This window comes from Trichomonas vaginalis, chromosome VI (genome assembly GCF_026262505.1).
Source record: "Trichomonas vaginalis G3 chromosome VI, whole genome shotgun sequence".
NCBI lineage: Eukaryota > Parabasalia > Trichomonadida > Trichomonadidae > Trichomonas > Trichomonas vaginalis.
In genome coordinates this window covers 2,341,165-2,364,054 of record NC_067208.1, presented here as the reverse complement: position 1 = coordinate 2,364,054, position 22,890 = coordinate 2,341,165, and the positions used below count along the sequence as shown (strand labels likewise).

The 22,890-nt window shown below is 32.5% G+C and overlaps 14 protein-coding genes and 1 non-coding gene across 15 annotated transcripts, besides 3 other annotated features; 7 read left to right on the top strand and 8 right to left on the bottom strand.

The window, feature by feature from the left end:
* Positions 1-6,891: part of a mobile genetic element that runs on past the window's edge.
* Positions 202-495, top strand: TVAGG3_0792570 (uncharacterized protein; the record flags this gene model as incomplete). Its single annotated transcript, XM_051246970.1, has 1 exon — positions 202-495. A coding segment is annotated over one exon (294 nt), but the record flags the coding sequence as incomplete, so codon positions are not given.
* On the bottom strand, positions 511-930 carry TVAGG3_0792560 (protein of unknown function, DUF4108 family; the record flags this gene model as incomplete). The annotated part of the gene is made up of 1 exon (XM_051246969.1): positions 511-930. One exon carries the CDS (start codon positions 928-930, stop codon positions 511-513), a length of 420 nt encoding a protein of 139 aa, XP_051082444.1.
* Positions 968-1,603, bottom strand: TVAGG3_0792550 (Poxvirus D5 protein-like family; the record flags this gene model as incomplete). Its single annotated transcript, XM_051246968.1, has 1 exon — positions 968-1,603. One exon carries the CDS (start codon positions 1,601-1,603, stop codon positions 968-970), a length of 636 nt encoding a protein of 211 aa, XP_051082443.1.
* On the bottom strand, positions 1,629-2,203 carry TVAGG3_0792540 (uncharacterized protein; the record flags this gene model as incomplete). The annotated part of the gene is made up of 1 exon (XM_051246967.1): positions 1,629-2,203. A coding segment is annotated over one exon (575 nt), but the record flags the coding sequence as incomplete, so codon positions are not given.
* On the bottom strand, positions 2,237-2,719 carry TVAGG3_0792530 (uncharacterized protein; the record flags this gene model as incomplete). The annotated part of the gene is made up of 1 exon (XM_051246966.1): positions 2,237-2,719. The coding sequence occupies one exon, from the start codon at positions 2,717-2,719 to the stop codon at positions 2,237-2,239; it is 483 nt and encodes a 160-aa protein (XP_051082441.1).
* Positions 5,214-5,812, bottom strand: TVAGG3_0792520 (uncharacterized protein; the record flags this gene model as incomplete). The annotated part of the gene is made up of 1 exon (XM_051246965.1): positions 5,214-5,812. A coding segment is annotated over one exon (599 nt), but the record flags the coding sequence as incomplete, so codon positions are not given.
* Positions 5,845-6,405, bottom strand: TVAGG3_0792510 (protein of unknown function, DUF4106 family; the record flags this gene model as incomplete). The annotated part of the gene is made up of 1 exon (XM_051246964.1): positions 5,845-6,405. The coding sequence occupies one exon, from the start codon at positions 6,403-6,405 to the stop codon at positions 5,845-5,847; it is 561 nt and encodes a 186-aa protein (XP_051082439.1).
* An 833-nt stretch (positions 6,892-7,724) lies between the features above and the next one.
* TVAGG3_0792490 (uncharacterized protein) lies at positions 7,725-7,955 on the bottom strand (the record flags this gene model as incomplete). Its single annotated transcript, XM_051246963.1, has 1 exon — positions 7,725-7,955. The coding sequence occupies one exon, from the start codon at positions 7,953-7,955 to the stop codon at positions 7,725-7,727; it is 231 nt and encodes a 76-aa protein (XP_051082438.1).
* Positions 7,956-8,619: 664 nt separating this feature from the next.
* Positions 8,620-9,234, bottom strand: TVAGG3_0792480 (protein of unknown function, DUF4106 family; the record flags this gene model as incomplete). Its single annotated transcript, XM_051246962.1, has 1 exon — positions 8,620-9,234. A coding segment is annotated over one exon (615 nt), but the record flags the coding sequence as incomplete, so codon positions are not given.
* Positions 9,235-9,706: 472 nt separating this feature from the next.
* TVAGG3_0792470 (uncharacterized protein) lies at positions 9,707-10,585 on the top strand (the record flags this gene model as incomplete). Its single annotated transcript, XM_001289675.2, has 1 exon — positions 9,707-10,585. The coding sequence occupies one exon, from the start codon at positions 9,707-9,709 to the stop codon at positions 10,583-10,585; it is 879 nt and encodes a 292-aa protein (XP_001289676.2).
* Positions 10,586-10,932: 347 nt separating this feature from the next.
* Positions 10,933-11,633, top strand: TVAGG3_0792460 (protein ubiquitination; the record flags this gene model as incomplete). Its single annotated transcript, XM_001294681.2, has 1 exon — positions 10,933-11,535. The coding sequence occupies one exon, from the start codon at positions 10,933-10,935 to the stop codon at positions 11,533-11,535; it is 603 nt and encodes a 200-aa protein (XP_001294682.1).
* Positions 11,634-14,956: 3,323 nt separating this feature from the next.
* TVAGG3_0792450 (uncharacterized protein) lies at positions 14,957-16,325 on the top strand (the record flags this gene model as incomplete). Its single annotated transcript, XM_001298399.1, has 1 exon — positions 14,976-16,220. The coding sequence occupies one exon, from the start codon at positions 14,976-14,978 to the stop codon at positions 16,218-16,220; it is 1,245 nt and encodes a 414-aa protein (XP_001298400.1).
* Positions 16,326-16,428: 103 nt separating this feature from the next.
* On the top strand, positions 16,429-16,501 carry TVAGG3_0792440. Its single transcript has one exon. It is a non-coding gene; the product is annotated as a tRNA-Thr (tRNA).
* Positions 16,502-17,535: 1,034 nt separating this feature from the next.
* Positions 17,536-18,093: a mobile genetic element.
* Positions 18,094-18,913: 820 nt separating this feature from the next.
* On the top strand, positions 18,914-20,212 carry TVAGG3_0792420 (uncharacterized protein; the record flags this gene model as incomplete). Its single annotated transcript, XM_051246961.1, has 1 exon — positions 18,914-20,212. A coding segment is annotated over one exon (1,299 nt), but the record flags the coding sequence as incomplete, so codon positions are not given.
* Positions 18,914-21,977: a mobile genetic element.
* Positions 21,978-22,457: 480 nt separating this feature from the next.
* Positions 22,458-22,877, top strand: TVAGG3_0792400 (uncharacterized protein; the record flags this gene model as incomplete). The annotated part of the gene is made up of 1 exon (XM_051246960.1): positions 22,458-22,877. The coding sequence occupies one exon, from the start codon at positions 22,458-22,460 to the stop codon at positions 22,875-22,877; it is 420 nt and encodes a 139-aa protein (XP_051082435.1).
* Positions 22,878-22,890: the final 13 nt, after the last annotated feature.

Below are 22,890 nucleotides of genomic sequence, written 5' to 3'. Positions count from 1 at the left end.
TTTTTCTAACATATTTTTAGAAAAATTAAAATTTTTATCTTTTAGGAAATGTCTAGCGATTTCGCTATCTATATTCGAGACAAGCTTTTCGACAGCAAAACATCTGTCGACCATAAAATCTTACATAGTGTAAACAAGAAAGGGGAATTTGTTCTAAAGTTCTGTTTCTGGGAATATGACAAGAACCATAAAACCTTAAGCAGAGAAGTCTTAAAATTTGTCAATGACAGACTTGTTGACAGAGATGACGCCTCTTGGAGAGATGAAGTCCAACAAAACTTCTTAGAATGCAAAGAAGACACATGCGCTGTTCTTGAAAATGAAATAGAAAACAGAATAGAAGAGCTATTAAATGACAAAGCACTTTTACAAAAATATGGTTCTGAGAAGTTTGACATAACTCCACCAGAGAAGAAGAAGAGAGAAAAGAAAGAAAAGAAAGTAGAAGAAGAGAAGAAAGAACCAGAGCCAGAGAAAAAGAAATTTGACATGTAAAAAAAAATTTTATTTTTAGAACATTTCTGGGTCAATGTCAATGTTCTCTTCCTCTTTAGGAGCAAACACCGGCTTAGACTCTAAAATCTTTTTACCCAATTTACCTTGAACTTCAACTATCTTAGACTCATAATATTCATAGTCGTCTGCTTTCTTTGGTTCATAAGGTATAACAAGTTTGTATGCTTTGCCTTCTTTAAGGTTTGAAAACCTTCTGTCAAAACTTTCTTTGACTGTTAACAAACCTTCTATGTCTAAGTCTTCAAATTTCGCACCATTTTTAGTCACAATAGCAAACTTAACTGGTTCGATGTTCCAAACTTTGTCAAATGTAGACTTTTCAAAATGGTAGAAGTAAACATTCAAATATGTGAATGGGTCTAGTTCTTCTTTAAGTCCTGACATGTACTTGTTGACTGAGATGAATTTCGTCATCTTTTCTATCGGATAAAAAAAATATTTTTTTTAAAATTTACTCAGAAAAATTTTTCTTTGTATATACACCATTCTGTACGTCTAAAAGACTTTTGACATTTGCCAAGAATGTTCGTTTAGACGCTGTCATATAACCATACTCTTGACAATACTGTTTATACGAATCGTACAATGACCTTTCATCTAAACACTCAAAGTCAGTTTCATCTATGAACAGTTCATATACACTCTTGTTTGCTTCTAACAATGTTTGTCTCTCTTCGGTATGTGGAATTTGTCTTGGATTGAACTTTGAAATATCTAATGTCATGAAATATGAGAACAAGTGGTTGTAAAAGTTAGGTGTTAAAGTTTCTGCTAAGTCGTCAAAATATTCTGTATCTTGCATATGAGAATCTGACGTTCTGACAACTACATATCTTCTGTCAGAACTTTCTAACTTCATCGGAACGGCGTTGTTTGAAACCATGATGAAATTTGCAACATTTTCACAAACTCTTTGGTCTTTATATTTTCTTTCAACAACTCCAACTTTGTCTGTTATAAGACTCTTCAAAGCATCCGAGTTTAAAACCTTTGTTGTATCTATACTTTGAAGTTCGTTACATACTATAAGTTTCATATTCTCTATTGAAGAGTTAAATTTACCGCAGATGTTTTCTAAGTTTGTCATATTCGGGTTCGAATAGCCCTCTAACAGTTTGCATAAGATATCTGTAAAGAAAGTGTTCTTACCAGTTCCTTGTTTTCCAATTATGATGAGAGCAGTTTCATTTTTAGCACTTGGATGTTGTAAGATGTTTGCAAACCAACATAAGATATACTCATAGACTCTTTCGTTTCCATTGCATATAATTTCTTTGACATGGTCTAACCAAGCTTCTATAACATTTTCTTTCCATTCTACTTGTTCGTATTTATATCCAGTGAAGATAGAATAGAAGTTTGGAGAAGGTGTATAGAACTTTATACCACGAACTGAAAAATCTTCAAGTTTTGACAATAAGATATCCCAAGCATCTAACATCTTCATGCCAACTTGTACGACTTTTATTTTCTTAAGTTTCTGTTTACATTCTTGTTCTGAAACTATTGTCGCTCTTGGTTTGTTAAAGACTACATCCCATTCTTTCATGACATAACATTCTGGGGCAGAGTCGACATAAATGACTAAACGTTTCAAATTCTCGACTGCTTTGTTATAGTCTCGAAATGGACACATATTTCTGAACGCTTGGAAGTCATAAAAATCTGAAACGTCTATTCTGTACATTTTTTTATATAAAAATAAAAAAAAATATTTTTTTTATTCTTGAGCTATTTGTTGTTGCATTTGTTCCATTTGTTGCATTTGTTGTTCTTGAGCTATTTGTTGTTGAAGTTGTTCTTGTAGTACAATACTTTCACCAGTTGCATCTTCCAATTCGAAACTTTCTGCCGTCATTGACAAATACATAGGACATAAAAGTTTTACAGGAACAAAGTTTGCGTCAACTAAGGTTAAGTTTATGTTTGCCAAAGTGTTTGAGTTTACTAAAGCTGAAAACTCTGCATTCGAATGAACAATAGGCAAACCAGCAGAGAAAGTGTTGTTTATACGCATGAGTATCTTTTGGTCATAGTAGTTTCTGTCGACATTCGAATAGCACTTTGAACCTAAGTTTGAAACAATATATAAAATAGGTGTACTTAAAGTCAATGGAACAGACAAACCTTGTATGACACCTTTTCCTGTTATAGGAAACTGTTGGTAGTAAAAACCAGATATAAGTTTTGTATTATAGCTCATATCGTTTATAGTAAACTCAGTCGGACATCCAAACATAATGAAACCTGCTCTAGTTGCAGCACATGTTACATCCGTCCTTAAAGTATTAAATAAGTCAACAAAACCTGTTGGTGGTATATCTGAGTAAGTATCTTCAAAGGAGTATTTTTTACCATTCACAACAATAAAATCTTCTGGTGTCAAAAGAGCAAAACGGCTTTAGTCGTCATCGTGTTTAAGGTCAGTTTACAATACCGTCCTTGAGGACTTTGTAAGTTTGTTGTTATAGAATTATATGACTCAGGGTTTTTAGTCGTAATAGTATAAACCACTATGTCTTCTGCCATTTACATATATTTAAAAGTTTTTCTGAAAGTGGAGAAGAACTTCATCTAAACTTTCACATGGCGTTTCTTGAAGTTCTCTGTCTAAGAAGTTCAAATATTTTGTAAAGACATAGAACTTTCCTTTGTCTACACGAACAAACAAAACAGGGTCTTTCATATCGTTCAAAAGTGTGTAAAGTCCTTTACATGAAATAAAGTCTATATTGTTTTTCTTCAAACATCTTTCAAGAAGTTTTGACATTTTTACTTAGCAAGTAAATTTTAATGAAATGTTGTGGTCGTCAAATATTTTTATGACGTCTGGGAAACTATATTTTAAGTTCAACGTTTCACCTCCTTTCATAACGTATATCTTGTCAATGACATTGTATGAAACACCACAGCAAGCAATGTCGGGTTCTATTTCTTTGATGTTTATATCGTCTGCCTCTGTCAAAAGTTTCAATAGTTCTTTCAAAATTTCATGAGGTGCGATGACATATGAGTTCACTTTTACAGGGTTGTGTTCGACCAAGTTTAACATTATACCCAAAGCCTGACAAATCTTCTCCTGAGTTTTAAGTTTGTCTTTAAGTTGTTGGTAGTCATTTCGAATATCTGCAACAGAACTTAAGTCTCTGCTAACTTCAGGATATGTTGGTTGTTCTTTTACAGGAACTATTGTTATACCATCTTCGTCTTCGTATGGTTTCCCCACTTCAACATCTCTGTCTTTGACATTGACAACAACACTTTGACTGTTTGTTTGAGTTGGTGAATTTAACTTCACATCTGCCACCGCCATTAAACCTTTTGAAACACTTACGCTTCTATTTTTCGGAAATGACATTTTACTTAGAATAAAAAGATGGACGTATTTGAGTATCTCTTCGAATTGAAGCAGAACAAAGTTTACACACACAAACAATACAAGTTCATTGACAGAGTAGTTCTTTACACAAACAATGGAAAATGTTATAGAATAGCAGTCTTTGCTGAACCAAAATATTTTCATAAAGCAAAGAAAGTTGGTATAACCGAGATGGTGAAAGTTCTTGAAGCAGACAAAAATATAACAACAAAACTGACCGATATTTCTAAAGGTAAGTTTATAATACAATACTATGTCAAAACTGGCGTACTGTCAATATTTGACGGAGAGAAGTCAGTTCAAGAACAACTTACTGACCTGCTGCCAAAATCTGCTCGATGGAAGCTGTCGTTATACCAATCTGAGGAGCTCCAGCAGGTTTCATCGAACGAATTTTCAAAAGAGCATCTTCCGTGAAAAGTGCTATTGGTTTTGTAAACTTCTTTGCTTTCAATTCATCTGGACCGTCTCTGTCACCAGTATATTGTATTTGAACTGTACCAACAGTTGAAATACCACCCATAAAGTCTTCTGAGTCAGCAAATGGAATGCCAAGCCAAAAGTTTGAACGGTCTCCATTTGTATATTGAGTGTTTTGAGCTCCTGTATGGTCCATACTTTCACATATGGCATAATAGAACTTTGCATTTCAGGGTTAATGGTTGTTGTGAAGTTGTTGTTAAAGTTCATAGCATCTAATGTCAAGTTGTATGACCTCATATCCTCAACTGTAGAATATTCTTCTCTTGGATAGTATTTGCCATCTATGTTTATATGATATTTAATACCGGGTTGTAGAAACAAGAATAGTCATTTATAGTTCGTCTGAACAGTACAAACATAGTATCTGCATGTTTCATTGCAGTTGTTAAAGGCAATATCTGTTCTTGCACCTGGGTCAGCACTTTGGTTTCCAACTTCACCTGCAAAGTCTTTGACAGATATTTGGTGTATAGGGAACATAAGTGGAACTGCAATATATTTGGCAGCTAAAGCATTTGAAATATCTGGGTCCAACATATAGACTGCAAGTCTGCTTTCTATTCTCTTGCATTCAAACTTTTCGCATGTGAACTTAACTGGGTCCCAAGCAGTTCCAGCAGCATTGAAGTAGTAGTTTACTTCAGTGTTGAGGTTTGAGAAACCAAAGTCTAAGTCAACTTTGTCTTTGCAAAATTCGGCGAATGACGTTTGATTTGCTCCCTTTACGTCTGTAAGAGTGAATGGGTCTTGTGTTGGTGCAATGACTAAGTTATTTTTGCTTGGAGTAAGTTCGATAGAAATTTTTCCTGCCCAGTTTGGCAAGTATCTTAAAAACCTGAAGATGAGGAAAGATGACAAAGGAACTCTAAGTTTCAATTTTACTTTGGTTACTGCTGCTGCAGTTTGTCCAGAAAGGTTAACATAAACTCCTGGAACGTTAGGGTCAAGTCTTCTTATTTTCTCAATAGTTGCATACTGGTCTGTTTGTTCTCTAGCTTGTGGTTGTACTGAGTTTCTCAAAGCGAACCATTCATAGTTTGCCCATGTTACTGTTTGAACTAAGTCAGAGTTAGAATATATCTTATATCCCATGAAAACTTCTGGAGCATATTGGTATCCGACATAGAAAATTCCATTGCAACCTTTCTTGTCAGACAACTTGGCAGAAGGTTTTATTTCAATGTCTTGTTCCACGTATAAGAAAGAGTTGTCAATAGAAATTATATGAAACCTGTCGCAAGCAATATCTACTGTTGTTGAAGAACCTTCTCCAAACTCACCTACGTTTCCATAAGAAACAGCAGTTGTATATTCGTAAGTTCCAGGAACTATTTCTGACCTTCTAATGGCATTGTCGCATTCGTTATACCATTCGGAAACATTTCCATTCATAGCATCCAAAACTGTTGGCGTTATATTCTGAGCGGCGTACATTTCATATGGGTAAAAATATAGAATAGTTGGATTTATGTGTCATAATAGAACCCACGTGGACCAAGCTTTACTTTCTTCCTGACTGAGTTTTTAACTCTTCTTTTTCCTTCATTGCCACTACTTTCACTAGATGAAGTTAGTTCTTCACTACTTTCACTTTGTTCTACTCTTCTCTTCTTCTTTGGTGTCGCTTTTGGTAACTTGCCCTCTGCTTCAAGTTGTTGCATCTTTGCCTCATGTTCACCTAGTATGTTGTAAATTTCCCATGTCCTTTTTGCCTTTGGGCTCTGGTCGCCCATCTCAGGTAACCTATATCCTAGAAAGAGTTTGTCATAGTTTGTATTTGAGTCTTTGCGTATTGTTTGCATGACTCTTTCCTGAGTTTCCGGTTCAAGCTCTTCAAACAGAGCCTGTCCATATGGAATAAGCTCGTTTCCAAATATATGTTTTTGTAGCCATTCTGGTTTTCTTTCCATGTTACCAACTATATCTTTTGTGAATGGGAAAGCTTTTACCCAATCTTTCAGTCTTGCGTCGTTTATTTCTGTAGTTGGTTTTATTTTGTCAAGGAACATGTTTTTCAATACTAACATTTCATTTGGTACTGTCCATTTGAGTTTTCTTAAATATTCATCCCTTCTCAGTTCATTGTCTGCAAAGTAAGTTTTTATGACATTTTGCAAACTTTCGTTTGCAAGGTCATGTACAATAGGTTCTCTTCCTTCTCTGTCCCTAACTTTCTTTCTAAACTCTTCACCAAATATACCATCTCTATGGTTCTGTGTAGTTCTTTGAGATAAATGTTTTAGAACGTCAGGTGTTATATTTCCATCAGCCATGTTCATTTCATACTGGTCCAAAATATCTGCATGTTTCATATCTTTCAATGGCATTAAAGCCGCGCTTAAAATACCAGCTATATCTCGTTCACCATTCACTTCCATTGCGTCTACAACTTCTTGGAATTGTGGTTGTAAGTTTATGAACCACCTATCCGGGTTAGCTTTATGACCCCATCTCATTGTAGTTCCATCGTCTGCAGAAACAAAAGTAGGTTTGTTTCCATCTTGGTTAGGTTCTGAATGAACTTTAAACAATGTTTCATTTCTATATGTTTTCTTGAAATTTAACCTTTTATTTTCACCGAGTTCATCCGAAGATTGAACGTTAAATGCTCGTAAGTAAAAAGGGTTGTTGTATTTGTGTACATTTTCTTTCAGTGCTTCCATTCTATGCTGAATATTTTCATCTGGTGTTGGAGTCTTTTGTATGTCGGCAAACATTTTTCGATATTCTTCTACTATGTCAGCCGAATTTTTTTTAGACTCTTGGAAATATTCCATATTCTCCGCATACTCTTGTTGAGGGTCAAGATTTTTCGGCTGTTCCAAATCTTCATCTAGTTCTGTGAAGTTAGTTTCCAAAGGAGTGACTTGTTCGTTTCCTTCAGGCTCTTCTAGCTGTTGTTGCTGAACTATTTCTTCCATGTCTGGTTGTATCTGAACTAGTTCTTCCTGTGGAGTTTCTTGTACCTCATCTGCTGGCATTTCATATATTCCGAGACCGTTTTCAACAATTTCCCTATCTAAGTCATCCGGACTCATAAACCTTTCTTCTTTCGTTCCGTCTCTATTTTTTACGCGTTTCATGACGGGAGTTGAATTGTCATTTAGCTCTGACATCAAATATCTCGGAGTAAATTCGTTCATGTCATTTGGATGATATGCTATTAAATCATATCCCTTAGCGAGCTTGTATTTTCCAGGTTTGAATTTATATCCGTTTTGGTGCTGAGCCATAAAGCTAAATAGGTCCGGGTCAGTATTTCCTTCATTGAACTTTCTAATAGCTTCTTTATATCTGTCACTAAAGTCAATACTATCTGGGTAACCATAGTCTTCCTTAAGCCTTTTTAAGAATTCTTGGTTTCCTTGTTCTCTACTTCTTTTATGTCCTTGCTCTGGTTGTGGAGGTGGTTGTTGTGCAGGGTTTTGAACTGTTGGTTGTTGTGTTGGTTGTTGTGTTGGTTGTTGTGCAGGGTTTTGAACTGTTGGTTGTTGTGTTGGTTGCTGTGCTGGTTGTGGAGGTGGTTGTTGTGCTGGTTGTTGTGTTGGTTTTGGTGCATGCCTGTGTCTGTGTCCATGTGACGATGTAAATGTGTTAGGTAGTCCTGGTGCAGGTGCTTCTCTTGGAGGGTTTGGTGGTATATAAGTTCCACTAGCTAGTATATAAGTTCCACCAGCTGGTATATAAGTTCCACCAGCTGGCACATATGTTCCATCTGCAGCGTAATGTCCTACCTGACTTTTCGTTTTTAAGAAAGCATTTACTAGGTCTGTTTTGGTCTGTTGTAACTCTTTTTCTTGACTTTTCACAACAGTTGCTCTAACGGCGTCATAGGCACTTTGAACTGCCTGTCTCGTTGCTGCATCTGTTATTTTCGTCATATTTTGTGCTACTTCTTTTAACTCTTTGTCGAAACCTTCAGACTTCAGTTTCTTTCCAGATGAGAAGTCGTTCACTTGTTTCACCTTACTATGAAGAGCTTCGAAGGCGTTCTTAAAGTCAGCATTCGTTAAAGCTTCATTTGAACTGTCTTCATCCGCTTGTATTTTTGTCCTTATTGACCCTATAAGCTGGGCTGCTTTAGCGTTGGCTTGGGCATCTAACCAGTCATTGTTAGCTTTTATATATTCTGCGCTTTTCATTGCCTTTTGCATGGCTGCGTCGTTATTTTTACTTTCTTGTGCTAAGTTTTCATACTGTACGGTTTGGTTTTGCAACTGTAAAAGTTTTTCTGCCTTTACAGTTGCTTCAACTTCTTTTTTATACTCATCGCTATCCATATATGTCTTCAGGGCTTTTTGTTTTATTTCTTCATCTTTCAGTACTTTATATCGAGTAGTATGGTTTTTCAAATTTACAACATCTTGTTCCATTTTTGCTACTTCTGCTGCTTTTTCTGACACTTTTTTCGCATATTCCTCTGTACTTAGTTCTTTCAGTTGTTCTTCTTTCTTCTTTTTCTCTACGTTTAACTCATTGAGTTTCTTTGTGTGTCTGTCATATTCTAGTTTCTTTTCGTTTTCACTTATTTGCTTCTGTATGTCTATGTTTGACTTTTTGACATCTGTTATTTGATTTTTGAGTGAACTCAAATTCATTTGACTTTGAGGGTTATAGGCTGTTCCGTCTGCAGCTCCACCATAGCCTGCCATTTTCGCTAAAAGTGCCGCTCTTAAACCTCCACTCTGTGCACCAACAACTCGGTTTAAAAGCATAGGATTGCTTGACATTTGTTGCAACATAGTGGGGTCATTCAGCATTTGTTGTTGCAACTGTTGTTGTGGTGTCAGTTTTACTATTGGATGTTTCAATGCTCTCTTCCTCTTACGTATATTCTTACGTAGCTTACGTGGCATTTTAAGTGAAGTTAAAAAGCGGTTTTTGACAGATGTTTATATGACACTTTTTGTTCAGCACAAAAAACTACTCGGTCAAAGTGTTGTCAGTTTTGTAAAATAACCGTCCTATCTCATTCTATAAGGGGAAAAGTCTTCTCAAAGTATACTTCCTTGGAACGCCCGTAACTTTTCCTGTAGCGACGATAGACCCTTACTTGTCCGGACAAAGTTATACTATTTTGAGTGCTCTACAAAAAAGTCAACGGCGACGACTCTCAAAAACCGTTGTGTAAAAAGTTTTACCGTTGGACAAAAAAGTATATATAGAAAACAAAAAACGTTTATAGTTCATTCAATATTTGAGATGGAACGGTTTGCCAACGGTAACTATTAAATAAAATAAAAAAATAGAGGGGGTTACCGTTGACGAAAACGGTTTATATTAAACTTTTCTATGAGTAGTCCGAAAAAAACAGTTCATTTTTGTCTAATGGAAGCCAACATTAACAATTCTCAACCGCTAACCAAAGCCAAAGCCCCACAACCTCCAAGAACTGGCACAGCTGTTAGAATAACCACCAAAAAGTCTAACAGCGAATTAAGAGAAATTCTTCAACAAATTTGCTCTAAATATCTCAAAGACGCCGAAGAAAACACACAACCAGACGCTATATACAATACTCAGTTCTGTGAAGTTCTGAACAAAGCAATTGCTAGTTCAATTGAACTTACTAAGACAATTCCAAGTCCAATTGAGCTTAGCGATGTCTTAGTTCAGTATTTTCCAACATTTACTAAGCTTATAATGTTGAGAACTTTATACCAAGTTCGTCAAAATCTTCCTCGTTACATGCAACGGTCATTCGACAAGAGAATTGCCGAATTCCAAGTCTTTAGTTACGGATATGACCAAGATGAATACATTGACGAGTTCGGAGACAACTGTACAAAATGGTTTGAATGCTATACGACAACACAATTTGAATTCGACTTTCTCGAATTCAACGCAGCAACCATTCATATCATTGCTCTTTACCTTTCCGAACAACAACAAGACCTCGCAGATGGAGATGTTGTTACTGTCGTCATGGAAACTCCTGAACAATTCGGAAAAAAGAAGTCTCTAATTGCCAAATTTGTTCCAGGACATCAGCTTTTCCAACGCACAGAAGTCTTCTGTATTCCTGGAACTAAGTTCTTTGTCAGGAGCGAACTCAAAGAAAGATATAATGTGTCATTCAATTACACATTATATAATGTTTTCGACCCAGAAGAAGGCTTCTTCCCAGAAGCAATGGAGGAAGAAGAAGAGGAGGAAATACAAGATTCTATCCAAGAAGAGTCCTCCGAATTCACACCAGAAGACTAACAATTTTCCGAATAAAAACTTCATTTTATACTAAACATCTTCGGGGCTAGAAGGGGCGCAGCCCCTGGAAGCCCCAATCCCTTTTTTTTTTTTTTTCATTTTCATATTGATCAGGACAAATTTTCAGTTTAGCAAAAATTTGCTGGAAATCGATTTCGGCATTTTTTCAAAAAAAAAATGCAACGGTAAAACTTGATTTCCAATCTTAAGCTTGCCAACAACTATGTGATACACTTGGTACTCCTTAATGCATAATAGTTTAACAAAATTCTGTTGATCATTTTGTTGGGAAACAAATATGAAATTTTTGGTGGATTTTGTCATTTTTTTCACTTCATTTTTTTAAAATGATTGATGTTAATATAGACATCTCATATATAAGAAATGCATCACTTATTCCGACTAGTGATGTTTTCACGATTCATATCAATAATCATCAAGTTGAAACATCTCCAATTGTTGCAAGAATATTCAGTCCAAAAATAAACTCGATTTTGCTTGCAGATTCAACATCAGTTTCATACTCATGCAATATACAAATCGATGATGAAAACACAATGAACCTATTTCAAGGTTTTCTGAAAAATGGAATTATTAAAGAACAATGTAGTTTAAATACAATCAAAGATTTATATTTCATAGGATTAGAATTCCAAAATAATGAACTAATTGCTCCTTTCTCAAGTTATTTAAACGAAAATTGCATTTCATTTGAAAACATCGACATTTATTATGATTATGCTCTTAGAACACATAACACTGAAAAACTCAAATCCTTTTTCATCAATAGATTTAATGAATTTCAAGGAAAAGTAGAAAATTTAATCAAATATTTTGACACACTTGGAAATGACCTCATTGAAGAAGTATTCTCAGAATCACAGAGTTTCAATCAAGACATACTTTTAGAAGTCATTCTTGGCTTGGTTGCAAAATCTAATAATATGTAAAATCTTTCAAAGGAGTCAAGAGAAAGATTTTGCAATGAACTGAAGAGCAATGATTCAATTTCGAAAGAATTTGTAATAGATCTTTGGTTGAATCCATCATTTACTCCAAATGAAAACATAGAAAAGCTTTCAAACATTCCCAAAACAGAAAATGATTTTGAAAGTATTAGACAACTACTTCATAAGGCTGCACTTGAAGGAGATGTACAAACAATTAAATATGCATTATCTAATGGTTATTGTAGCGTAAGGAATCAAAATGATCATAACATAATATTGGATTCTTCTTATAAAAATGATTGGAAACTTGTTAAATTACTTATTGAAAATGGAGACGATTATAAAGTGGTGAAATACGATAATACCAATATCCTTCATTTCTTTTCTCAATGTGAAAACCCTGAAGCATGTCAATATCTAGTGAATTTAATTGATCCAGAGTTGGAGACAACTTATGGTTCTAAAGCAGCTGCTCTCTGCCATGGAAACAATGAAATAATTCAAATTTTAAGATCAAGAAATCTTGAATTTGGACTACGATCTTTTTTGGGAAGACAGAGATTCTCTTTGTTTCAATGAAAATCGAAGATACTTGAAAAAAAAAATTATTACCCAGATTTGCCTTACTTTTACCACCTCTCTAAAGCTGGGGACACCGCCTATCGTTGGGAGTAGCTATTAAATAGAACCACCAAGGGTATTTTTCGAACTGCCGGTGTAGTGTAAACATCCGACATAATGATTTATTATGTCAAGGTTTGATTCCCATTTAGCCAATTTTTTTCTTTTTTGGATCATGAATTTTTTTTTGGGTCACTATAAGATTTGTTTCATGTTCTAAATCTGCTGCATATGTAATCTATTTTTATTTACCTATTTTTTAAAAATCTATTGGATTGCCAAATTTGAATATATTTAAAATCATAAAACTCCAAAAAAACTATAAATATATGTTTTATGCATAGTGCCGATACTCAAATATCAGATTACTTAGATCCATGAATAATATCCGAATTTTTTTTCTTAAAATTAAACTTCAAAACTTCTTGCAATCTTATTCTTAATCAATTGTAAATTTTTAAAACCATTTTTTAAAATAATTTTGCGTAAATTTTATTCTCATGTTGTTTTAATCGAAAATTGATACATTTTCAAAAAAATAATATTGACTTATGAAATTCATTTTTAAGGTGAAATAGTATTGTTTTTATTAAAGTATATGAATAATATATAAAAAATTAATGAATAATATAAGCAGATTTTTAGTTTACAAAACAAATATGAGCAATGCAATTTCAAACTTTTGCTGGCAATTTCGATATTGCTCAAGTTTGTAGTATTTGTGATACCTATAACATCGGCTTAATCAAAATTCGATTTTTCTTATGAGTTATTGAGAAAATTTGATTGCAATGAGAAGGATTTCGACGTTTTTGATAAACTAAGAGCTGAGCTTTAGGGGTTCAGTTCATTTATGGCTGTAGTTTGATGCGTAGATCTCTTTTTTATTGTAAATTCTTTCAGCATGGAGATCGAGAATGAATCTTTTGAGAACTTTATGAGTTTTTACACCCGTAAAGAGGTCCTTCGAGGAAAGATAGTCCAGACTACATGAAGATGTGGGTTAACCAAAAAAATCCGATGGTTTCCCCATATTCATGTAGATCTTCGAAAAAATGAGCACCAAAAAAGCCAAAAAAATAGGCTTTTTATTGGATTTGTACACTAGATCAATAATCTATTTAGGATCTGACACTCTTTTTAGCCAGAGATATGAGGTCCTTTCTAGGAAAATGATCTATTCATCCATAAAAAAAATGAATTATCGTTTTCCCCAGAAATTACATGGGGAGTGGTAAAAGTAAGGAAAATCTGGGTAATAATTTTTAGTTAATGACATATATGTGACATTCGTTCAAATAAATAAACAACTTATTTAAGGATTAATGAGCATCTTTTTTTCTATCGCAAGTTACTGGGAGCTTTGGCTGTTTGATATAAACCAAGTGGCCTTTTTAATATGAAATCTCCTATAGAATTGTGTGCATTTATAGTTTCTGTATTTAATTCATATATTTTCGTTAAACAAAAGCAAATATCTGCCTGTGAAAGGTTTAAATATTTTGTATTAAATCTTTTTTGTTTGAAGTAATGTATTCCAATAATTTATAAAAATTTCGTGTCTGCTAAGTTTGAGATCTTGGAGTATTAATATTATCGTTGGTAATATGCTTAACTCGATGTTTTTTGATTTTGTTAATTTTAATATAAAATTTGAATCAAGAGTTTCATTTTCGAACAGCTACTACAAAAATGACCTTTTTCCATGGAAAAAGGTCATTTCTGTCGTTTCTGCTCGAAAACTCTGGTTTTGTATTTCAAAATTTCAACTACCAACATAAATCAAGATCTGATGTTAGGAACAATATTTGTTTCGGGAACAAGAGGTGTGTTGCTGATTTGAAAGGAAATTCTTGAGTTTTTGTGAAATTATCTAAATTATTTCTCCGAAGTTTCTTGAATAACCATATGAATTAGTACCATTTTGGATACTGATTCATTAGCTTGAAGGACAAGTAAGGACCTTAAAGAAGTCCAGCGCCTTAAGCTCATTTGACATTTAGGTGTCAGAAATGTGCGCTTTTATGGACGGGGGTATACCCAAGTCTACCAGATTTGCCAAATTTTGAGGGGAAAAAACCGAAATTCTAGGAGGCAGATTTTTTATAGGAAAAAACGATCGACTTTATTTATCCGTAAATTCTTTCAAATTAGCCAAAAATTTATGAGCAATGCGGAATAATTAAAAAATGCATGTAATAGTCGTAGATTTGAGAGAATTTCTGGCGATTCTGCAAATCAAATATACGTTTATGCTTTAGGCAGCAAATGGTGAAAAAATACTCACTTTTTCGAATTTGCGATCTTATTCAATGTGTGAACTCTGCAAAAAATATGAAAATTTTAATAGCATTTGCGTGATTATTTGTTTCTTTGAGATAAAACTCACAAATACTATATCAAATTTTTCTCACCAAAATTGGGAAAAATATAAAACCAAACGAAAATATTAATAATTTTCTTGATTTATTTAGTTCAGAAACAATTTTCTAATAAGGAATATACTTCAATTTAAGCACAAATTTGATTTTTTACTTTTTGTTTAAAAATATATACATATTGAGATTTTATATTTATAATTTGCTTTAAAAAGGTGAAATAATTCTAAAGTACATCACAATGAAGGAATAAAATAATATGGTAGCATCAACACATGATGAAATTCATCTTTAATTAGAAATTTGAAAGACAAATTTATATTCAAATAGAATTTGAAAAACTTATCAGGCTCTTTCTAAGCAAAAATATTCTATTGCTCAAACTAAGTTTTGAAAATTTGACAAGCGTTAGAAAACGGTGTAAAAAAAATTAGAGTTCGTATGAGTTCTAAGTATGCTGAATCATATGCGAGCTCGACAAACATAAATGGATCTAAAGAAATAACTCAACTTTTCAATGTAATGGTTGCGCAACAGTTATTAACAAAAGAAAAATCTCGTCCAGTTGAAACTCGTCCATTTCCATCATCAAATACATATCTACTTGCTTCAAAGTGGGTAGCAAACTATTTGTTTGAAAATGGAATGTCTAAAACATTACAATCTGCAAATCACGAAACAAAAGGCTATATTAAACAGACAGGATTACCAATTCCTATTGCAAGCGAGCTTAAATTAAGATCAGAGAATGAAATATTTCATCAATTGGCTACTACAGTCCAGCCAAAGGCCAGACCAGAAAAATACAATAGAAGTACAACAAGAGTAGCTATTGAAGGGCCAGCTGGACGTGCAACAGTCAAAATTACTAAACGCGGAGCTGATATTCGCGATTCTAAAGAAAACAGAGAAAAATTTAGAGATGAGAGACAAAAAGCCCATCAAAAATCACGCGAACTACCTCAAGAAGCACTACCTGCGAAGGAATCTCCAAAACCACAATCACAGGACCATCACCATTATCATAAACATCATCACCATCATCATCGCAATGAACAACCATCAGAATCCCAACAAACACCAGTACGTAACTCACCACATCATACACATCATCACCATTACCATGAATCTCCTAAAAAACAAGTATATTCACCAAAACAAAGAAAAATACAAGATGACGTTTCAACAATTTCAAATTCACAATACGGAGAAGTTAAGAAACGCGAAGTTAAACCAGAATCTCCAAAGAAAAATACAAAACAAATTTCATTCAAAAATAGAATCCAGAAAATGCTCATAAAATCAGCTCTTGCCATCGAAAGTACCTTTGAATATCACCAGCAGTTTACAGACTACGTTCCAGCTTACGCTCCCGTTGAACCTGTTGCATATTCACCTCCTCCACCTGAACCTGTACCAGAACCAGCTCCACAATCAGTAGAACAGCCTCCTCAGGAGACTGCTGAGTCTTCCAAGGAATCAAGTTCAATTCCGTCTGTTAAAGATTCAGAATCAAGTTCTGCAGCTCCATCTGTATCCTCAAATAGCGATTCTGGCTCGGCCGCTCCAATTCCATCATCATCTTCTTCAGATGAAGAAAAGAAAGATGATGAAGAGGAAGAAGAAGATTTCGAAGAGGAAGAGGAGGAAGAAGACTTTGTAGAAGAGGAGGATGAAGAACAATGAACTTATTTAATTCGTTCTTAATTAGCGGAAAAATTTTATATTTTATATTGACTTTAACTCTCTTTGTTGGTAATTAGTATAATAAATATTATATTTTCTTAGGAATCCGTGATTTACCTTATTACAATTAATGCATTTTAGTCTTTATTTCTAAATTGACTTTTATTTGATTTACTCAATAGAAATAGAAAAATTCAATAAATGTAAAGCCTGCGTAGCATAGTGGTTATTGCGTGCGCCTTGTAAGCGCAAGGTCGCCGGTTCAACTCCGGTCGTAGGCATTGCTTTTTCAACTTTTTTTACAGCTTCTTCTCAATAAGAATGATAAACTCTTTTTGCACATTGATCATTTAGATCCTGTACACTAAAGTGGATACTCTTATACAGTATCGATCTAATACACATTATGAAAGGTATTCTTTCGTTTATTATCATAGTTTAACCGATCATTATCTATTACAGATTATAATATCCGCACTGATTGTAAATAGAATCCATGTTCCGAAAGTGTTCATTCTCAATTCTAAAATAATACATCAATTATTAGAAATTGATGGTGCATTTATTCAGTGACAAACGACTATGCCATAAATGATAATGCAAACCTTTCATTTTCGAAATATTTAACGAGAAACTTCATATCATTTCAATTTTTTATCCGCTTTTTAGATAAATTTATGTTAAATGCAAATTAAATACTGTTAAACAGGTTTTGTTTTTGTGGATTATCGTATAGTAGTAGGATATGATGGGTTTTGTGACTTTTTTTGTAAACGTAAGAATTCATACAATATCGAGCGATTTTGTATCATTTTTTTTAACATATGAAGTAAAAAATGTATGAATTCTTACGGTTTTTATTCTTACGTTTTTGAATAAATCAAGATTTAAAAAATTTTCAAAATTGTAAGACATTTACACTCAGCCCATACATAATGAAATAAAAAATAAAAAATTTTTAAAAAATAAATCATTAAAAAATTAACATTAATTTTAAAATAATTTATTTTTTTATTCTGACATAAATAACCCAACAAGTAAAACCAGATAAAATAGATTATCGAATTTTAGAGGATGGTGTTCCTGTTTATATTCAAAGATTTAAAGGGAAGCAATATTATAGAATTGTTAATCCTGAATACATAAAACATTTATTTAAAAAGGAAGACTGTGAATTATTAAACGCTAATGAATATGAAACCAATAAATCAAAATTGAAATATAAATATATTGGAAGTGATGAAAGGTGTAAAGATAAAGATAAAGTTTATTCAGTTTCATATAATGAATGGAAAACCAATAAGATAAGAAAACATTTAGGAGATTATGGTAAAAGTTCTGAATTCTTTAAATCTAGTATATACGAGAGAGTAAAAGAAATCAGATATAATTATCATTCATGAATGAAAAATAAACTACCATAATGAAATAAAAAAATAAACTACCATAATGAAATGAAAAATAAACTTTAAAAATTTATGTCTTACATTTTTTGAATAATTTATTTTTTTAATTCGTATGAAAATGAGTGTCAAGACTAACGACGTTAAAAAATTGGAATTCACAAACGAGGAAATAAAGGATATATTAGAGGAGGCAGGTTATGAAGTTAATAAATATTATTTAAGAAATTGTCAAAAATTCGCGGAGTTTTTAAATGAGTTTGATTATGATAGAAAAATGAATAAAGATGATGTTATAAATTTCTTATATCCCACATCTGAAGAAGAAAAACCTAAAGAACCTGATGTTTTCCCTGAATATTATGAAGAACGGATTAAAGATGATGAATATGATGAAATTGAAAGACTGGAAAAAATAAGAGATGAAATAGATGAAAAAATTAAGGAATTAAGAGAAGTTGAAAAATATAATGAGAATGAAGTAGAGGGTTTAATGAATATCCCAGCTTCAGAATCAGAAGTTCAAAAATCACATGAAGAAAGATATAAAAATTACTTTTTGGAATCAACTAAAAATTTATTAGATGGTGATATTGACGAAACACTTTCAGAAGAAGGCACAAAATTTATTCATAAACATAAGCTTCAGTTTATTGATGATGAAGATTATCCATGTATATTACTTTCACCCCCTCTTGATTCTGAAAAATTCAAAAAAGCACTGAAAAATGTAACATATGCAACAAATACGATTAAGAAAGAAGACCATGATATTTACACAAATTATTATTTAAATAAATGTACAGGTGTTGATAAAGTTTTTGATTTGTTAGATAAAATATCAAAAGAAACAATTGGTACATATAAAATTTTATGTGATTGTGGTTTCATTATTGAAGATACCAATAATGTTTCATATGAAAGAACAGCACCGAAGGAAGACGAAGTGGAAAGGTCTATACCATTCGTTATTAAGAACATAAAAGATATGAAAACGTATAAGCATTATATTTATTCATTTATTTCAGAAAAAATGGAAGCAACCCATAAATCATCTCGTCATCATTTCATAGCTATTCACACATTCCTTTTCAAAGTTGTGAAATTAAATAAGACAGGAATTAGATTTAATGTATCAGGGTACGCATTCTTGAGTAAATTAAAATGTATTCGTCACGTTGCAGATGATAAAAATTTGTGTGTTCTTAATTCATTTTATGGACTTTAGCCCTGGACTTTAATAAATAAACTTTATTTTTATTTATTTTTTAATTTTTTATTCTTACATAAATGAACAAAAACGGAACAGCTAAAATGAATGATAATCAAATAAGAGCCGAAGGTAGAAGGTTATTTAAACGCTTCTATAACATTCCTGATGGTGTTAATCCTAAAACTCGTAGAAGTTATTTAAATGAAGCCATAGATGCGTATGAAGGATTTGACATTTCATCAGAAAGTGAGAGGTTAGCAAGAATGTTAAACATTAATATTGATTTTTATTATTGTGTTCCTCAACCAGAAGACGTGGACATAAATAAGGTAGACTTTCCATTAGTGGATTCAATAATGATAGATCCAGAATTTGAAACAGTAAATATTTTATTAACACAGAGTCCATGTGGAAAACTTCACGCTGACAGAATAACAGACGTTGAAGCACTCACAGGATATAAAGTTTGTCCATATTGTAAAGAAGAAGTTTATTCTATCCGCGATGATCCAGAAAGGAAAAACCAAAGAAGATTTTTAAAACATTGTGAGAAATGTAAAGAAAATAATGGGAGATTAATTCAAGACGTTCAGTTGCAAAAGACACAGCAACCATATGCACCACATATTACGAAACAGAAGATATATCAATGGCTATTAGCACATAATTTGCAGGAATATTATAAACCAACAAGATATTATATTACTTTTGACTTCGAAACATTAGAGACTAAAGAAGAACTTCAACTTTCTGAATGTGCAACTTTGAACGCTTACTTAAAACCATTTATGGTATCATCAACGGTTAAATTAAAGCCGCAAACGGACCGAAGCGGCGAGGTCGTAGACCACGATAAAACATTTACGAGGAATTTTTGCTTAACATCAAGTGATTCTTTTATTTCTGATTGGATTGAGTTTTTATTTTCAACCTGTTCATTAGTTGCTAAATCAAATATTGAACAATATGAAGAATTAATGAAGCCGCAAACGGACCAAACGGCGGGGACTTTGTCCCATACATTAAATGAAAAACAGAAGGAAGCATTTAAAGAACTTCTAGATGAGGAATTCAATAAAGTGAATATCATAGGTTTTAATTCGGGAAAGTTTGATTTAAATTTAATTCTTCGTGATTTAAACACTGCAAAATGGAAAATAAAATCAATGCTGGGTTCTTCTTCTCAATTTAAGCAAATCATTGTAAAGAAAACAAACTGTCCATATGAATTAAGATTTATTGACATCAGAAATTATATAGCGGGTGGAACATTAGACCAATTCACTCAAGATTTCGGAAACAATAAATCACGTGTTAAATCCTTTTTCCCTTATCAATTCATCACATGGGAGAATTACGAAGATGAATTATATAAAGTGGAACCATTCACTCAAGATTCATTTTATTCAGCATTAACTCAAGAAACAATATCCGATTCAGATTATCAAATATATCTCAATGATGCTAAAAATTTTGAGAATAGATTAGAATATTTTATTCATTATTGCAATAAAGACGTTGAAATTATGATTGACCCAATTGATAAAATTATTGAAGAAACATTTGTTTATAAAATTGACATGCTTCATAATCTTTCATTATCATCGAATGCATCAATGATTCGTTACGCGTTAGCATATAAGAACTTCAATCCTAACGAAACATATCCAGAAGAAGAAAATGTGGAATCAAGTTTTGAATTAACAAAAAAGTATTGGAAATATAAAATTGAATCATATAAGAAACAAGATGAAAAAGCAGAAAGGGATACTAAAAACAATGTTTCAATGGATGACTATCAATACTATCACGATTTAATCCTTTCATCTAAATGCAAAATGTGTGGTAAAGCGTTTACATATGCTAATAAACCAACATTAGATAGAATCGATAATGAAAAACCACATACTAAAGAAAATTGTCAGTTAATGTGTTGTTATTGCAATGTCGTAAAATCAAATAAAGATGAAGATGTTCAACGTTTAAGAATCAATTTAAGAAATTATACATTAAAAAATAATTTACCAATGACTCTAGATTCAGTTGAAGCTTATCACATCCTCCGTAATGGAATTACTGGTGGTTTATCAAATGTTCAACATAGAGTAAATCTTAAAGGAATCACGCACATTAATAAACTTTCATATAATCCAGAAACTAAAACTGTATCAAATGAGGACACCACCAACATTATGACTCATTTCGTTGGTGTTGATTTTAATTCATTATATCCTTCATCATTTTCATCTAATCCTCATGATTTCATTCAATATACTGACCATAAAATGTATATGCCGGGAAGATTGAATGGTGTTATCATTTGTGATACAGCAACAAAGAAAGCAAAAGCATTGGGAATAATTAAGAAGAAAAATACTTTATTCGTGGCTGAAGTAAAGGGTCACATTGATGAAAAATACATTAATGATTACATAAACTTTTTACCAATAATAAGAAACTTAGATATTATCACAGATGAAAAAACAATTGGTAGTTTTATGTATAATTACATGAAATCAAACAATCTACCAGTTGACCAGAAACAGAGAAAATTAACTCAGTTAGCATCAACACACAACCAATATCAACCATTTTCTTCTTATTATCTTTGGTATCTAATAGACAGATTTCATTTTATCATTGATGATATTCAATCAATTTTAACATTTACGAAAAACACTTGTTTTAATGAATTTGCGAACGAATTTATGAACGAAAGACAAAAGGCTGAATTAGAAGGAAATAAAGGAAAAAGTTTATTTTGCAAGATTTCACTTAATGGATCATATGGTTACGATGCAATGAATACACAAAATTACGCAAAGACTAAAATAATGAATGCACAGAAGGCACGCGTTGCATGTATGTCAAATAAGTTTAAAAACATAAGAGAAATAGGTGAAGATACGTATCAAGTGATGCTCAAAGATAGATTTTATAGATGTGATACATGTTTACAAGAGGCATTCTTCACTTTAGATAACGCAAAATACTGGTATTTGGTTTTCATTTATGATTTTATGTATAAATGCATGGATGTTAATCGTTTTCATTTCATTGAAGGTGATACTGATTCATCATATTGGGCTATTGCTGGCGACCCAAATCTTCCTAACACTCAAGCATTTCAAGCAATTGTAACCGATAAAAAATTTTATGATAAAAACATTTACAAATTCGCACCTTTTGATTTCTTTTGTTTTAATGAGAAATTTAAACCTAAATTAAAGAATAAAGCTGAAGAAAAAGCACATGAGAAAAAATTATTGGGTTTAGCAATTGAGAAACAAGGTGATAACATGGTTGCTTTATGTCCTAAGTGTTATACTTCATTCAACGGTTCAATTGATGGAAGTGATTTTAAAAAGATTGCACAAAAAATGAAAGGAGTTAGTTTACGACAAAATAAACAATTAACACCTAAAAATTATTTGGATATAATAAATGATAAAGTGATATTTGATGGTCAGAATATTAATTTACAACTTAAAAACGGGTCAATGACTCGCTTAACAATCGGTAAGACTGCATTAACAGGAGCACACACTAAGGCTGTATGTTGTGAAAATGGATGTTGTATGCCATTTATTTAATACAATTTAAAATTTTATTTTTAATGAAATGCCACAGAAGAGACAAAAGGAACTAAATCGATTTATACCAAATGGTTTTAACTTTCAGATTCCAAATAATCAACCACAACGAATTTTTCAAATCCCACCACAGCATCAACGGAGAAGAACATTCACCCCTGAAGAAAGAAATTTCAATAATTTGATGCGTCAACAAAATCAAGGTTTGAGATTTTATCCAGGTAGTAACGGTATACATATAAGGCATCCAAATTTAGATAGAAGATATACCGCTGAGATTCATATTTTACCTAATAATACGGTTAATTTTGCTGGATTTTATGATCATCATCAGGAAATCTGGACTCCACCATTTGATACTGTTTTAGAAGGAGGAACCGTTAATGATGCGATTCAATATGTAAATAATGGCTTTGATACTATGATTCAAAGAGGTGGGCACCCTTAAAACATTTATTTTA